This window comes from Sinocyclocheilus anshuiensis, unplaced genomic scaffold (genome assembly GCF_001515605.1).
Source record: "Sinocyclocheilus anshuiensis isolate Anshui unplaced genomic scaffold, SAMN03320099.WGS_v1.1 scaffold277, whole genome shotgun sequence".
Lineage (NCBI taxonomy): Eukaryota > Metazoa > Chordata > Actinopteri > Cypriniformes > Cyprinidae > Sinocyclocheilus > Sinocyclocheilus anshuiensis.
Window position 1 is genome coordinate 446,274 of NW_015536463.1, and position 16,260 is coordinate 462,533.

The window sequence follows — 16,260 nt, forward strand, 5'->3', positions numbered from 1 at the left end:
TACGCAGTCCAAACAAAACATCACTGCTCACATTAATTTTGCACAGCATGAACAGGGTTTTTCCCTCCTAATATATGGTTGCTTGTCCTCCACGGCAGAGTACAATGTGGTAAACTCATTTGCAATGTTGTTTATTTACTTTGCACAGAACAAAATTGTTTTAATAATAATATTTATTTAGATTTTATAGTTTAAAAACTGTAGATGTTAAGTCTTGTATCAAAGTCCCTTTAAACCCTTTTTAAATGGTGGTATATGATTGCCATCTGCCTTGCTTGGGGTAAGAGAGTCAAGTTCTTCAATAGCAATGTAATGTCTTATAAACATCGGTTTACAATTGCCTTTTGTAAATTGTTTCAACCAACCTCAGGAAGTGAGTGGTATCAGGAAATGGCCCATATTTGGTCAGAATGGTACTTATTAATTGATTTAATTGAATTAATAGAGCGCTGATTCTAAGTCAACTTTATGTAAAACAGGAGGAAGAGCTAAACTCCTCATTGGCATCAGTATTTACACAACAAAAGGGGTCTTAACAAGCCCTTTCAGCATGCATCAAGCACGGTACTATTATGATGCAGAATATTCAATGCATTTGATGCTGAACGCTATGCAGATGAGGCCCGGTAACAGCCAGGGATGATTTGGCGACCAACAATGTGGCCATTTCATCTCTGAAAATTGAGTTTTTTCCACCAGCCTTGATGTAGACAGAATATTAAGCTGCACACTGAATGAATCACTAACCCCTTGATGGCCTTTAGTTCATCAAAACAACTATGAAAAAACAGTCCTGATTCAGAACATCCAGGTGATAGTGATAATGTAAAACAAGGAGCCAAAAAAGAAAGCACAGCATGTTTAAATGAAGTGTACTGCATTGATGCCTCCGCTGATATAGTAAACTCTTCATTGCTACACGATACAGAATATGAAAGGTTCTATTGTAGATACTGTTAAAGCTTTGGGGAATGGGACTGACTTCATTATACTGTATTTTCGACACAAAGAAGTATATAACTGAAAACTGTTCATTTAATCCGGGCCCCTGCTGTTTCCTAAATTTGTTTTTCTGGCTAGAGAGGGAGAACATGATTATTTCAGTCATGCGTTTTGCTTTGGAAACAAACTGGTTTTATCAAGGAGCATGATTCCACAGATCTGCTGATTCAGCTGAACTACCCAATACCTGCTTAAAATATAAAGTATGTCATGTTTTCAGGCTAGAGGTCACAAACATCATTAGATTGTATGTATGAAAATGTTCAAATGATAATGGCTTTGTACTACAGAAGTGGAATATGCCACATTTGGGCTCTCATATACGTTCACGCATAATTGAATATCATGAGATTTATTTGCTGGCTCGGTGGTCAAAAAAATCGCCATAAATGAAAATTCAGCATTAAATGAAAATTCACCTTATCGATTTTCTAAATGCATGTTATTGATTATATTGTGAACAATTCATCAATGTTTGTTCAATTCATTTTTTTAATTGACCTTGGTTTTTTTTTAATATAAAATCATATCTGGATCTTACAGTGAAACAACTTAATTCTCTTATGTAATGTATGCAGTACTTCTCCAGTCATTTAGTCCTCTTAAACCCTGACACTGCAAGATTAAATTCACCTGTCTTCATTTCTGAATGTAACAACTGATGCATAGAACCAAGTCCCCACCCTACATTTTTTTCTTTTTCAATATATGGAAAAAAAAAACTGATCTGTCACTACTTCCGTTTCATCGCAACTTTAAGCTATGTATCAGCAATGTACAGTAAAAGCAGGAGGCCTTTGAACGTTAAGTGCTCATGTTATCATTTTATAGAAAATAACATATTCTACACACAGCGGTTGTGCAGACACCTAAATAAGATAATGCATTTGAATAAACACTCAACAGTGAATAAAGCCTATTACAGCCTTCCTGACATTGTGCACATTTCCACTTAATTTTACCTCAAGGTCATTTTAAAAAAATCCTTGAATTACAACAAGCCAGTTTTCAAAATCAAATAAAACATCTTTAACCACCCAACACATATTGGTTCTTCCAACTGACAAGGTGACCTAGACTATATTTAAGAACAAAACAATACAAACACAGCAGAGAGGACATTCATCATAGAGCTGCACACGAGATGTGTTATATCAGAGCTATATGGGCTGAACAAGAGCTGTATCAAATGTTGCTGTATATATATATATATATATATATATATATATATATACATATATCTCACCCTCATTATCATGATGCTTTAGTCCTCATCATGCTGTGGTAATTTAATCATTCTAAAATCCACATCATAATATGATAATGTCATTCGTTATTCTAGTTGTGAAACTGTTTTAGTAACATTTCATATTATTCTCTCTCAAGATAAATGCGCCATGCCTTGTATCAAGGGCAAGGCCAGACTGATATGATGTTGTTCTTGTGGTAAAGAACATTCACACTTGACTAGGCAAAACAACCAGTAGCTATATAACGTCATTTGCATCTTAGCTAAGTTCCGTTATGGAACATTAAGAGTTTGTTTAAATAAAACACATTTAACGTAGGTGGCATACTATATGTAAGCTACAGGAGATATGCAAATGTGCTCTGAGTGACTCATACTGAGCAGTTCTGAGCTCATCTGTCCTTGCAGCTCTCCTGTCATGTTTTCATAGTGACCATGATGCATGTCGAGGTCATTTAATGTGTTTTTCGTTAATCGAATCTATAGATAAATACAATGTTGATGTATAGTCTACACAACACTGAAATAGGCAAGCTAGCTTTTATTTCAATTTAGATCTTATTTATCTCACTACCTTCATTTGGAGAAGCTGTATTTTTTGTTTTTGTTTAATGCCACGATGCAGCATAATGCACACGACCAAACCATCTTTTTAACCTTGCTAAATTGTAGTGATGCACCGAAATTTTAGCAAACAAAAATATTTGGAAAAAAAACAAATATGAATTTTTAGGTTATTGCCAAAAACAAGGTTATTAAGGCTGAAATCACTGACCAATCACTGATCATCGCTTCTCCGATGACTGTGTCATTGTCTTATTTTATGCATACAATGTGGATAAGCTACAACAAGTAAACATGTCAGCAGTGTAGATTCCTGAGCAAAAATGATGAGTAGCAATGTGTAAAATTTGTTTGGCTGAAATATTGAGTGGATGCTCGTTGACAAAAAATCTTTATATGACAGGTTTATCATCTGTGAACACAACACCCTGAACAACATACTAAGTTCAGTTACCCAAATTCTTTATCGAAACATGTTTTTTGTTTTTTTTTGGTTTTTAGTTTAATGGAAACTTTAATTTTGTGTTTCTGAAAAAAATTATTTTGTTGCATTGCATCACTACTAAACGGCAAAACTTTCTGATCGAGAACAGCTGTCAGCTCTCATTAAATTTAACTGCAACTTTATTTGTCCAGTAAGCAACTGAGGAAAGAACAGCAATCCTGTAATGACTCCCCTGATGACCATTACTTAGATAATGCAGTCTGTGTGGACAGGAGTCCTGATCTCAGCCAATCATTTAATGGAGAACAATCATCCTCTATCCACCATTTCTGAGTCCACTATGTCTATGTGTAACACCTGCCAGTGCCACTTTTTTCTAATACAGTTTTCTTTCATTAAGAGTTATGAATTTCTTGAGCTTGCATGACTTCTAAAGTGCTGTAAAACGTTTGCAAGATCAATGTTATGATGATTACTTGATAAACAGATTTTCAATGTGGTCTCAATCTTTATAATTCAACTATATAAGTTTACAAGAATATGTTGTGCATTTACAGGTATAATGTCCATTGTCAGTATGTTAAAAAAAAGATCAAATCGGTCGTTGGGGTCAAATGCAGAACCTCTAATCTAAGAGTGTCAGCTGGTCTCCATCTGTAATGGCAAATAATGGCAGATGTGATTGGCAGCACCCGGCGCCTGGTCGGGAAATGTCATGCCCCTTACCATAGTTGCCTGCCAGCTTCAGTGTAAATATTGCGTCAATATAAAAATCAATTTGAGCACGATTTAAACCCGGATGATTGTAACCACTCTAAGTTCGTCTGCCTTGGGAAAGCTAGCGTGTCTCAATTTTCTTAGAGAGCACTAGAGGGCGCCCATGGGTTGGGGTTAAAAAATGGACACTTCCGTCTGACGTTGCGTCAGGGTTGACTGACAGTGTTCTTAGCCAATTACAGTGAAGAAGAGCTCCAATGAGGCGTGACCAAGTCCACAAACACAGCCAATCACAGCGTAGCAAGCGCAAGCGCAAGCAACGGGTCCATACTCCAGAGGTGAGGTGTCTATTTCTGCCGTATCGAACCAAGCAGAAAGTTCAAAATTGGTAACATATGATTACAAAATTGTGATTAGAATGAATGGAACAGCATATTCAAACTTTGACAATCAAGAACACGTTCTCAAACTAGGCGAAACCTTTGAGAAACAACCTAAAAGTGCATTCCACACGGTACGATGTAAGTGGCATCTTTTACATTATCTTACATTTTACATTAAGAAATTATATTTTGAAAAAAAGGACCTGTTTTTTACGCTGATACTGAAACCATAAGTTGTTTTCAAACAATGTGTACAGGCATATGAGAAGGCAGCTATGTGCTTTTCCACCTTGCGGTTGTGGCTAGAAGGGATACAGCAAAAACCGGAAGCTAACGATAAATTGAATTTCCTACCTATTAGATTGTTTTATTAACGTCTAACGTTACACCTACCCCAACCCTAAACCTACCCCTTACAATAATGCTAAAATAATAATTGTTGTACAGTGTGAGAAAAATTACGCTATATTGATGTGCGCATGCCCAGTAGTTTTTGCTGTATGCCATCTAGCCTTAACCGCTGGCTAACCCAGCTTTTTGTTATTTGGAAATAATAAAAAAAGCAGTTGTCTTTGTGCTTAAAATGGAATCCTACCAAAACGAACACCATTTTCTATCCTCTGAAAAGCTGTGGTTTAAATGAATTCTTGGAGAACATTTAATTCATGAGAAATTATTGACTTTCCATTACAGTAGGAAACACGCGCCCTCTGTAGGTTCTACATTGGCACGCCGCACAACACTACTTCTGATGTCAGCAATGGCACACATAGTTATTATGAAATATGAATGTTTTCTTCCTGGTCATAGATGATTTCAAACCAGCCTCCATAGACACAACATGTGAGGGGGAGCTGGAAGTGGGCAAAGGAGAGCAAGTTACAGTCACACTACCGAACTTAGAGGTAGGCTCAGTAACCTTAGTTCCACAAAAAAAATCTTGTATGTACAGTAACATTGAAGATTAAGCTGAATATTCTTTCCCATCAATCTTTGCAGGGATCCACGACACCTGTTACCGTATTTAAAGGTTCCAAAAGGCCTTATATGAAAGAATGTGTTCTCATCGTTAACCATGACACAGGAGAGTATCGTCTGGAGAAACTCAGCAGCAACATTGCCGTCAAGAAGACCAGGTATAATGCTTTTGTGTTCCAAGTCATATGGATTTATCATTTATTTCATTATATACTCCTTTAAAGCATTTAAGTAAACAAACTGTCATATTTCCATATCCTTACAGGGCTGAGGGAAGCAGTAAGATTCAGTCCCGGCTAGAGCAACAAACCAGCAGGCTTAGTCAGCAGATGAAGACCGGCAGTGGAAACAAGGCTCCATCCAGCACCAAGAGCTCTCCTCCCAAGGAGAAAATGTCTCCATCATCTCCCATGGATGATATTGAGCGAGGTAGTATGTCTTGACAGTATCTGGAAACATTTAAATCAGGGTTTTAATCAGTTCAGTCAGTATAATCAGCAGGACACCAGCTTGATTACTAGAGAGCCGTAATCCAAACACATTTATGGAAATTGTAAAATAGACAAAAGTACATTACTGTTCAAAAGTTTAGGGTCAGTATGATTTTTTTTTTTTAATTCAATAAATTAATACTCTTATTTTGCAAGAACACATTAAATTGATCAAAAATGACAGTAAAGACTTCTACAAAAAAAATAAATGCTGTCATTTCAAACTTTCTATTCATAAAAGAATCATGAAAAATATGATTCCACAAACATTAAGCAGCACAACTATTTTTTAACATTGTTTTTTTAATAATTGAGCACCAAATCAGCATATTAGAATGATTTCTGAAGGATCATGTGACACTGAAGACTGCAGTAATGACTGCTGATAATTCAGCTTTGCCATCCCAGCAATAAATTGCATTTTAAGTTATCATTTTTTGGTTACACTTTATTTTAAGGTGTCCTTGTGTAATCAGTGTAATTATATATTTAAGTACTGAGTAATATTAATTAACTACATGTACTTGCTATATGGTTAGGATTAAGGTTTGGCTTAGCATGTAATTATGCATAATTTATTGTTATTATAATAGTAAGTACATGTAAGGTGTAACAAGGACACCGTAAAATAAAGTGTTACCAATTTTTGAATCATTTAACAGTTATTTTAAATTGTAATAGTATATCATAATAGTACTGTTTTTACTATATTGATCAAATAAATGCAGCATTTGTGAGCATAAGAGACTTCTATTAAAAACATTAAAATCTTACTGACCCAAGCCCCTTGAACAGTAGTGTACAAGCATGTGTACTGGAATTCTTTAGGCAGTCCTTCTTGTTTTATGTGTTTGTGTAGAGCTGATGGCCGAGGCACGTGTCATGGATCAGATGAGCAGTGGCAATAGCTCCTCAGATTCCCACAGTTCCTCCTCCAGTAGCGGGGACAGCTCCAGCAGCAGCGACTCAGAGGATGAGGATCGCCCCCCACATAATGTGGCCCCAGCTCCCCCTCAGAGCACCTCTGCCCTCAGCACATCTCAAAGCCGTGTGGAGGAAAGCAGCGAGCATTTCATGAACACACTCAGTGAGTTTCAGGGCTTCTGGGTGATTTTGGATGGTCTGTCATTCTGTTTTGTGTGTCTAATATGCTAACGTTTCGATTTATTTCAGAAAATGATCTCCAGTTGAGTGAGTCTGGGAGTGAAAGTGACGATGACTAACCGCAAAGACGCGTGAGACACCTGATGCTGAAAGAGGGTCAGGTGCTCAGGAAGTACATTTACTAGTTAAAACTTTGTGATACCTGAATCCAAATCCCTGTCAACTTCTCCGTTATGAATTTTTTTCTTTCCCTCAGTTTCTTAGTAATACTTGCATCAGCACAAGCTGTGCCACTGGACACATAGCTGGGTTTTTTTGTTTTTTTTTTGCTGTATTAGTAAATTAAGAAAAAGTATTTATTTTGTTGAGAATGCTACTGCATAGATGTTACTTTTATAGGAATGTCCTATAATTACTTCCCCAGAGGTTATAGAATTATATCTGTTTGTGAAATAGCTGTTTAAAAAGATCACCATGGTCTTCTTTTTTCTCTATATTTTTTGAGGCTTAACATACTCAAGCACAAGTGATTTAGCGGCATTTTATAAGGAGTCTTAAGGAGCACCAGTGCATTAAGATGCCAAGCTCAATCTCAGATATTTACACATTACTCGACCTGCAATACTTGAATTTGTCTCTTTTGCGGATTCAGAGACATTTGTTCATAACAAACTGTGCCTTGTATATAAGGTGTATTTTGACTATCCATCCCATTCTCTTACATTGAAGTACACCCATTTTTTTTTAAATTCCTGCTTGGGTTCCCTAAAATATGATCTCCATTTAGAGGTAGAAGTCTCTGTGTTGTGTATGTCTTACTGTACGCCTCTGGAAGGCCCAAAAGCAACTCTTAACTCTTAACTCTTAAAGGATGTCCTTAGCCAGCCCTTCTTGAGCACTAATTGCAAAATATGATGTGCCATTATTATAGCAGGGTTGACTGATGTGGTTAAATGTAGTTCTGTGGGAGGTTTGATCATTAAAATTGTGTGTAGACTAATAAAGATTTGTTTTGTGATGTTTATTTGTTTTTCATTTTATTGTCTCAATATAGCAGCACATCATTATATAGCAGCATCTGAGCTGCAAAGTATGTTAACCGAGCTTCAAGTTATGGCATAATTAACTTGTTCAAGTCTGATTGAGTATTTGTGAGATAGGAATCATTGCTCTAATTATACTGAGGGTTTCAACATACAGTAAATCTTTTTGAACATTATGTAGTAGTTTGTAAGACATGCATCTTTTCTGTGAAGACTCGAGAGACTATTTGACAAGCATTGGGTTGTTTCTGAAGCGAAGATGTTGAAATAGTGTTCTTACTATGGCTCTGAGCAAGTGTGTATGCAAATTCTTTTTTTAATTTTGTGTGTGTGTACTTACATGTAACAGTATCTCTATTGTGCAATGCATGGAGACATGAAGTTGTTCATTTTTAACACTATTACAAAAAGTTGTCATAGCAAAATGCCACAGTTATTGGTGTGCCATATGACCATGGATACTTGATATCATTTCTCATTGTCATCAAAATATGTCTTAGAAGATTTTCATAGCTTTCTTTTCCAAAACACTGTTAGATGTTTATAAAAAGAGTTATAAAAAGCAGGTAAAATCTTTCTACATTTCACTTGCCATGAGACATTTATTCATTCATGTGTTTAATTTTTAGATAACTTATTTTAAAACGGTATTTCTGTAGCAACACCAAAAAAAGGCCAATGCCTTTAACATGAAAAAAAATAGAGTAAAATATCTAGTTTGACCATGGTGAATTCAATAGATAAAGCTGAAACGCAGTTTGAAAACATCTAGTTCTTACGACCCGTTTTGTGACTTGTAACATTCAGTGAACAGAAACTCTTTTGTTAAATTTGTTCTGTGAAAAGCGCAAACGTTGTAACCAAAAGGACGCATTAAATTGATCAAGTGATAATGAAGTGTTTTACATATTATTGTTGCACAATATATTCCTATTGCAAATAAATACTATTAATTTGAACATTCTATTCCAAATCTGCATATTAGAACGATCTCAGAAGGATCATGTGACACTGAAGACATCAAATAAATGCAGCCTTGATGAGCATTAGAGACTTTTTACAAAAATATTCAAAAGTCTTTACTGATCCCAAACTTTTGATCGGTAGTGTACATTCGCTTGAAATTACTGTAATACGCCGCAAGATTACATACTTAAATGGTTGATTATTATGATTTTATAGTAGTAACAGTTGTATTTTGGCAGAAACAATGGTTGCCGTGAAGGTAAATGTTTGTAGTGGTAGTAACACTGGCGACTTTCACGGAATCTCAACAGGAACAGTTACCCGCCTCGATAACAAGCGAGTTGACTCAAGTTCATTTGCAGGTGAAGAGTCGCTCTTGGCACAGACTGCCATTACAAGGAAGCACACTGCTCTAACAGGACTATTGTACAGACTGTGCTGTGGACTGCGAGATTAGACATGTCTTCCAATTCAATGCTGAGAACTGGATCATTTGTATGCAAGCAGGACTACGGAGGAATAAAATGCCTGACATCGGTATTCTGCACTCGGACAACCAGTAACGTTACATTAATAGGTGGTGATAAACAAAAAACCATGGACGACTTGGATGGTCCTAGCTTTCTGACATCATTATACTGGCTCTTTGGGAAAGGTTATTTTCAAACTACACATCAAATGCAGGTAAAGATTCATAAGAAGGTTCAGTAAAGAACACTTTTAATATCCAAATGATTGTCTTCATTCCTCCCGGGAAAGTTATGTTGGGTTTTTATATCTTTGTTTTTTATTTATATATATATATATATATATATAGGGTTTAAATTGGGGCTGAGCCCCGCCACATAGACTCCAGGGCTCTACATTAACGCTTCATTAACGCAAGACAAGTAACATGCTTAAAACATCAGAAACAAAAAATACCAAAACGCAAGTATTATTCTAATTTCATTACCTTTAGAGTAAGTGGCGAATAGTGGATATAGCTACTGTAACGTTATATAATGCATTTGACGGAATAAGGTTGCGCTGCTGAGGCGAGGCTCACGCAGCCTCTCCAGGAGAAATCAAAACACTAAGAAACTGAGCATCCTGAGGTAAACATTCAAAATGGAAAGTTTTTATATTTAAAATACAGTTAGTTAGGCAACAACACACAACGTTTTAACCATTACGACGGTTTAATAGTTCTATAAACGGGTCAATAAGCAAATACTATTAGGTCACTTACATTTTAGGCGGAACCAAAGCGCATCTCACAGCAACCGCCGATTCATTGCTGAATGATTCCGTGTTTTGAACGAATCGGTTGAATCAAAGTTTCATTAGCCTATGCATAAACATCTGATGAATCTGCCGTTTGAACTAATCGCTTGAATTAACAACTCAGTGACTCACTCATTAAACGCTCACTACTGGCACCTACTGGCGTTTTAATTTAGTTTAAAAGTATCATTTCCACCATCATTTCTTGTTTGTATATTCAAAAAAATATTTAAAATAATCTCATAATATTATTTAATGCAGTTGTATTTTTCAGTGTAAATGATTTAATTTGATAACGTATAGATAACATTATTATAATTGAATTTATAGATCAAATAAGAATTTGAAATGAAAGTATTAATGTAGTGGGAAAATGCCCTCTATAAAGGTTAAAAAAAAGCCCTTGGATAAAATATAAAAAACACGCACATTTATATGTCACAGCTGATAGAAAACTGGTGAGAATATTGCTTCAGAATAAATAATATTTGCAAGTTAATAATGATAATATGTAACATGAATCTTTATTTAAACTAAAATGTGTAATTAATGCAGATAGAGCACAGCAAAATCTACAGCCCCCTTTGGAGGTCCAAATATGGACCACTGGTTGTTGTTAATGTGGCCAATGCAGACCTCATAGAACAGGTTCTACGGCAAGAGGGTCGCCATCCCATCCGTACTGACATGCCCCACTGGAGAGGCTACCGAAAACTCCGGAATCATGCTTATGGACCCCTGACAGAGTAAATAACACTGGAGACCCCAGTATTATTGGCAAAGTATTCCTCTGTTATTTAAATGCATTCATTGCACTCATATTGTGCAACCATAATGCTGTCAGCTGCTGCAAAAGTATACATAAAAACATCTGCAGATGTTATGAAGCCACAAATGTAGTGCACGTCTGAACATGCATTGAGGAGCTTGCAATTGATTGCTTAGAAAGTGAGTAAAGTACAAAATGAAAACATGACTGAAGACACACATTGTTGTGTCCGTTGAACAGTAAACCAAAACCTAATTCAAGAAAAAAATTAATGGAATTTGTATGCTAAACCCATTTTAGTGGGAATAAATAGGGAATTGTTTTTGAGATCTTACAGTGAACAATGAAATTGCATTGAAATCTGTGTGAAGGATGACAACTGAGGCAGACGATAAATGCAAGTGTTTGTGGGAAAACTGGATGTGAGGTACCATAACCTCCAAACATAAATGAAAAAAATGAGGGCTTACTCATTCAGTGTTCAGAGGTCAACTATAAACTGACCATGAGAACACTGCATGAATTTGATCAGTTTTACCACATAAGCAATGTTCGGAACATATTTTGAATATAAAATGTCCACTTTTTTATGTTAGCAAATTATGCAAAGATGTATGAGAAAGTAGTTATGCTGACAGAAATGACAGTACTTATAATGCATTTATTGTCCCGTTTCAGAATGGGAGCGGAGTGGCAGCGCATTAGAAGCATCCTGAATCCTCGCATGCTGAAGCCCAAACATGTGTCCTCCTACACCAGTGCCATTAATGGTGTGGTGAGCGACTTTATTGAGAAGGTGGCAAAGCTTAGGACAACAAAAGGCAATGACCTTATGGTGTATGATGTGGCAGGAGAACTGTACAAGTTTGCCTTTGAAGGTAGGCTATAACATATTGAGTAATTTCATGCTCAATATATTGAATTATGCCATAAAGTCATTCCCAGGCATTCATATTAGCAGTTTTAATGAGTCAGGTGAGTACAGAGGGTCAATGCCACACATGCATGCATTAGATAACAGAGGCCATCCTATAAAGAGCATTGGCCTTGGCAAGTTCATAGCTTCTAGTCATCTGCAGTTGACTAAAGATAAAATTGTGTACTTATATTATTGCGTTATTTTGTTCCTGTGTAATTTTGATTTTAGGTGTAGTTTTTACTATCGCACACACACACACACACACACACACACACACTCACACATACACAACACTATAATTTTTTGTTGTCTTTCCTTCATAAGGAATATGCTCAGTGTTGTTTGAAACTCGTATGGGGTGTCTGAATGAAGTGGTTCCTGAAGAAACACAGAAGTTTATCTTCTCTGTTGGGGAAATGTTCCGTCTTTCTCCCATCGTGATCCCGTTTCCCAAATCTCTCTGGACCTACATGCCTTTTTGGAAGCATTTCGTGGCTGTTTGGGACCATTTGTTCAAAGTTGGTAAGTATTACTATTATTGTCATGTTTAAAAGATAAAAAAATCAAATACAATTATTGTTATGAATAAAAATGTTTTTATTGTTGTCATGTTTATTTGCACGACTGTTCAAAAGTTTGGGATTGGTAAGTTTAAAAAAAAAAAGTAAATTAATATTTTTATTCAGCAAAGATACATAATATTGATCAAAAGTGACAGTAAAGACATTTATAATGTTGCTGTTCTTTTTAACTTTCTATTCATCAAAGAACCCTGAAAAAATCACATTCCACAAAAATATTAAGCAGCACAAATGCTTTTCCAAACCCCAAACATTTGAACAGTAGTGTAGAGTGTCTCTATTCAAACTATACTCATTAGGTAACAGAATGCCAGTCATCTTCAAAAATGCTGTTTTTTTTGTTGTTGTTTTTTGCACAGCGGATGAACTAGTGCAGAAGAAGATGGCAGAGATTCAGGAAAGGGTGAAATATGGGCAGCCAGTGGAGGGCGAGTATCTCACACACCTCCTGATCAGTGAACAGATGTCCTTCACTGAGGTTTTGGGAAGCATTACAGAGCTTCTGCTGGCAGGAGTTGACACTGTAAGTATCTTCACTCCTTATGGAGGCAATGCATTACTTATCTTGCCATTTACAACATTTGATTTAAAACTAAGATAAATAAATAAGCAATAAATAAGCATCACTAGTATTTGCAACGTATTTGAGATTCTGCATTTTTGATGCATGCTTATTTTAGACATCAAACACTGTTTCCTGGGCGCTTTATCACTTGGCACGGGAGCAAGAGATCCAGCAGAAGCTGTATGAGGAGATTATCAGTGTCTGCCCGGGTGACAAAGTGCCCTGCAGTGAAGACATTACCAGGATGCCATTGCTAAAGGCCATCGTTAGAGAGACTCTTCGGTATAGTATCTTCTGTATCTCTCAGTTATACTGTGTTATAAACATATTTAAAGGGATAGTTCACCCAAAAATTGCTTAAAATGCACTCACCCTCAGGCCGTCGAAGATGGGATAGATGAGTTTGTTTCTTCATCGGAACAGGTTTTGGATCCTCTGCAGTGAATGGGTGCCTTCAGAATGAGAGGCTGATAAAAGCATCACAAGTAATCAACACAGCTCTAGTCAATCAGTGGAGAAATTGAAGAAAGCAGTATTATGAATAAAGGACTCATATTTTAGCTGGAAGCAGTGGTTTGAAACTAAAAACGTCAACATAAGAAGAACATAAATGTCATATTAACATTAATTCATGGGCGGGAGTCATGTGGATTACTTGTGGATTATTGTGATGTTTTTATCAGCTGTTTGGACCCTCATTCTGACGGCACCCATTCACTGCCGAGGATCCACTGGTGAGCAAGTGATGCAATGCTAAATTTCTCAAAATACTGTATGTTCTGATGAAGAAAAAAAACTTATCTACAGTTTGGATGGCCTTGAGGGTGAGTACATTTTTAGTAAATATTCATTTTTGGGTTAACTATTTCATTAAAAGCGTGTCAAAGTAATGAAAACAGTGTTGTGTTAGCTTGCTAGATTAATCCTCCAAACGTGTTCTCTCAGTTTATATCCGGTGGTTCCTGGGAATGCTCGTGTCGTTGCTGAAAGAGAAATAGTGGTGGGTGGCCACCTCTTCCCTAAAAATGTAAGCTGAACTACAAACTGCCATTCCAGAAACAAATACAGCTGGAATCTGATGTACATTCAATTTGGTACCAGTAAATAGATGTCCAAACTGATCAGCGCTGTGTATTCTGTGTTTTCCAGACTCTTTTCCACCTCTGCCACTTTGCAGTGTCCTACGATGAGAAGGTGTTTCCCAATCCTTCTGCCTTCCTCCCTCAGCGCTGGATCCGGGGGGAGAAGCAGTTAAACCAGCATCCCTTCGGGTCTGTGCCGTTTGGCTTTGGCATCCGCGCCTGCCTGGGCCGCAGAGTGGCTGAACTGGAGATGTACCTCCTCTTGTCCCGGGTAAGAACACATTTCACAGATGTTTCTGTTAATACGAAATGAAAAGAAGTTCTTGTACCTCCCAGATTTGAGGTTTTATAAACTGTACAGTGAGGCTCAGAAGTCTGAGGCCACATTGAAAATCTGGATTCAGGTTCTGCTTTTAAATAAACAGAAATTTTGATGAGTTTAAATAGTATAAAACTATTTAGGTCATTCCATGAATGTTGAACCCATCCATGTCACCAGTGATTTTCCTGACCCATTTTGTTGTGTTAGTTTTGGATCCTTGCCTAATCTTCAGTCCTTCACCTTTGGTCCAACCTCCTCTACTATTACAGAGATAGTTCTGCTTATCAATGAGTAACTAAGATTCATGTATTCAGCATGTTTCCTGTGATAAACATTAAACTTGCATGTTAAGGTCAATATGCCTTCATTTTTATTTTTTTACCTTTTTCAGTTAATTAAACATTATGAAGTGCGTCCAGACCCTTCAGGAAACACTGTGAAGCCGATCACACGAACTCTGCTGGTCCCTGCCACATCCATTGACCTGCAGTTTATTGATAGGCAAAAGGAGCAAGAGGAGCCAGTCAAAGCAAATGCTTCTGTATAAATAACTGTGCACTTCTCAAAGCAATTTGCTTCTAGATAATGTTTACATGTTTTATGACTTATAAAATTGAAAAATATAACTACAATGCGTAGCCCTGTGGACACAAAGTGCTTACTAAATTACATTGCTTGACTGTTGCCTTTTTTAAGGCATTTTTATTTATAATAACACTTACACTTATTTTGCTGTTATAAATACCTATTATACAGTATACTGTAAATGTATTCATTTTTGACATTACATTGTGAAAATAGTTTTGTTTTAATTGCATGTGAATTAATGTCTTTGTAATTAATGTAATGAATTAATATTAGTGTCAGATGTGATGGTTTTTAGATCTTTTACAAATAATGTCAACTTATTTTCTTTTGTGAATGCACCTTCATTTTTTTAATTATGTTTTTTATTTTTAGAGGAAATTAATATTACAATTTAAATACAATCTATTTTCAGGTTGCATTGTCCTTGCTGGTGAGAATATAGTAAGAATAATATTGATAATAACTGACCACGTTGCAACACCTGTCCAGTTTCAATGAAATCCTTCTCTCTAGTTCAGTTTCAATATGAATGCAAATTCCAATGATGCTCCCATGTGGGTGAGAATTGTAATTGCAATAAATAGAAATATTCCAGCTTTTACATATTTCTGTTTTTGTTCCACTTTTACGTCAACAAAAAAATAGAGTTTGACACTTAGCCTACCTAGGCATTGCACAGGTCTAAGCGCTGATTAAATTAATGTCATAAAAACGATCTATAAGAAAGTTAATATGGAATGTGTCAGTGAATTTGCATGATTTTTAAAATGTTTTCCTTTTTTCTATCCCAACCTTTCAAATAAATTCACCATGAAATAGATTTTGCAAGCCCATCACCCATTTGCATTCTCCTTCTCTCTAAAAGTTTATTCTGCAGATGATTCACCTTTTGATTTCTTAATCTTTCAATAAAATAAATAAAAATACATTTTTAGCATACACTATTTATACAGCATTTTCATATTTTCCCAATTTACCTGATTTACCAATTATATCCAGCAGATGGTAGTGTTGGATCAAACTAAATGCACTAGAAAGCGGTAGGAAACCGTCGTTTCAGGTAGCTTACATTTAAAGGGGTCATATGATGCTATTTTAAAGATCATTATGTTGTGTATTTGGTGTAACAGGATATGTTGACATGCTTTAATGTTAAAAAACACATTATTTTTCAAATACTGTACATTATTATAGGTCCTCTATGCCCCGCCTCTCTCAAACGCTTC

General features: G+C 36.2%; 2 protein-coding genes across 2 annotated transcripts; both read left to right on the forward strand.

The window, feature by feature from the left end:
* The first annotated feature begins 4,255 nt into the window (after positions 1-4,255).
* On the forward strand, positions 4,256-7,957 carry LOC107683512 (ELL-associated factor 2-like). Its single transcript, XM_016479607.1, has 7 exons — positions 4,256-4,315; positions 4,395-4,498; positions 5,171-5,265; positions 5,360-5,496; positions 5,604-5,767; positions 6,689-6,916; positions 7,003-7,957. Exons 2-7 carry the CDS (start codon positions 4,396-4,398, stop codon positions 7,050-7,052), a joined length of 777 nt encoding a protein of 258 aa, XP_016335093.1. The 5' UTR covers positions 4,256-4,315; position 4,395; the 3' UTR covers positions 7,053-7,957.
* A 1,127-nt stretch (positions 7,958-9,084) lies between these two features.
* On the forward strand, positions 9,085-15,635 carry LOC107683415 (sterol 26-hydroxylase, mitochondrial-like). The gene is made up of 9 exons (XM_016479502.1): positions 9,085-9,626; positions 10,764-10,954; positions 11,656-11,855; positions 12,221-12,418; positions 12,837-13,000; positions 13,158-13,324; positions 13,988-14,069; positions 14,192-14,395; positions 14,838-15,635. The coding sequence occupies exons 1-9, from the start codon at positions 9,402-9,404 to the stop codon at positions 14,991-14,993; spliced, it is 1,587 nt and encodes a 528-aa protein (XP_016334988.1). The 5' UTR covers positions 9,085-9,401; the 3' UTR covers positions 14,994-15,635.
* The last annotated feature ends 625 nt before the right edge of the window (positions 15,636-16,260 follow it).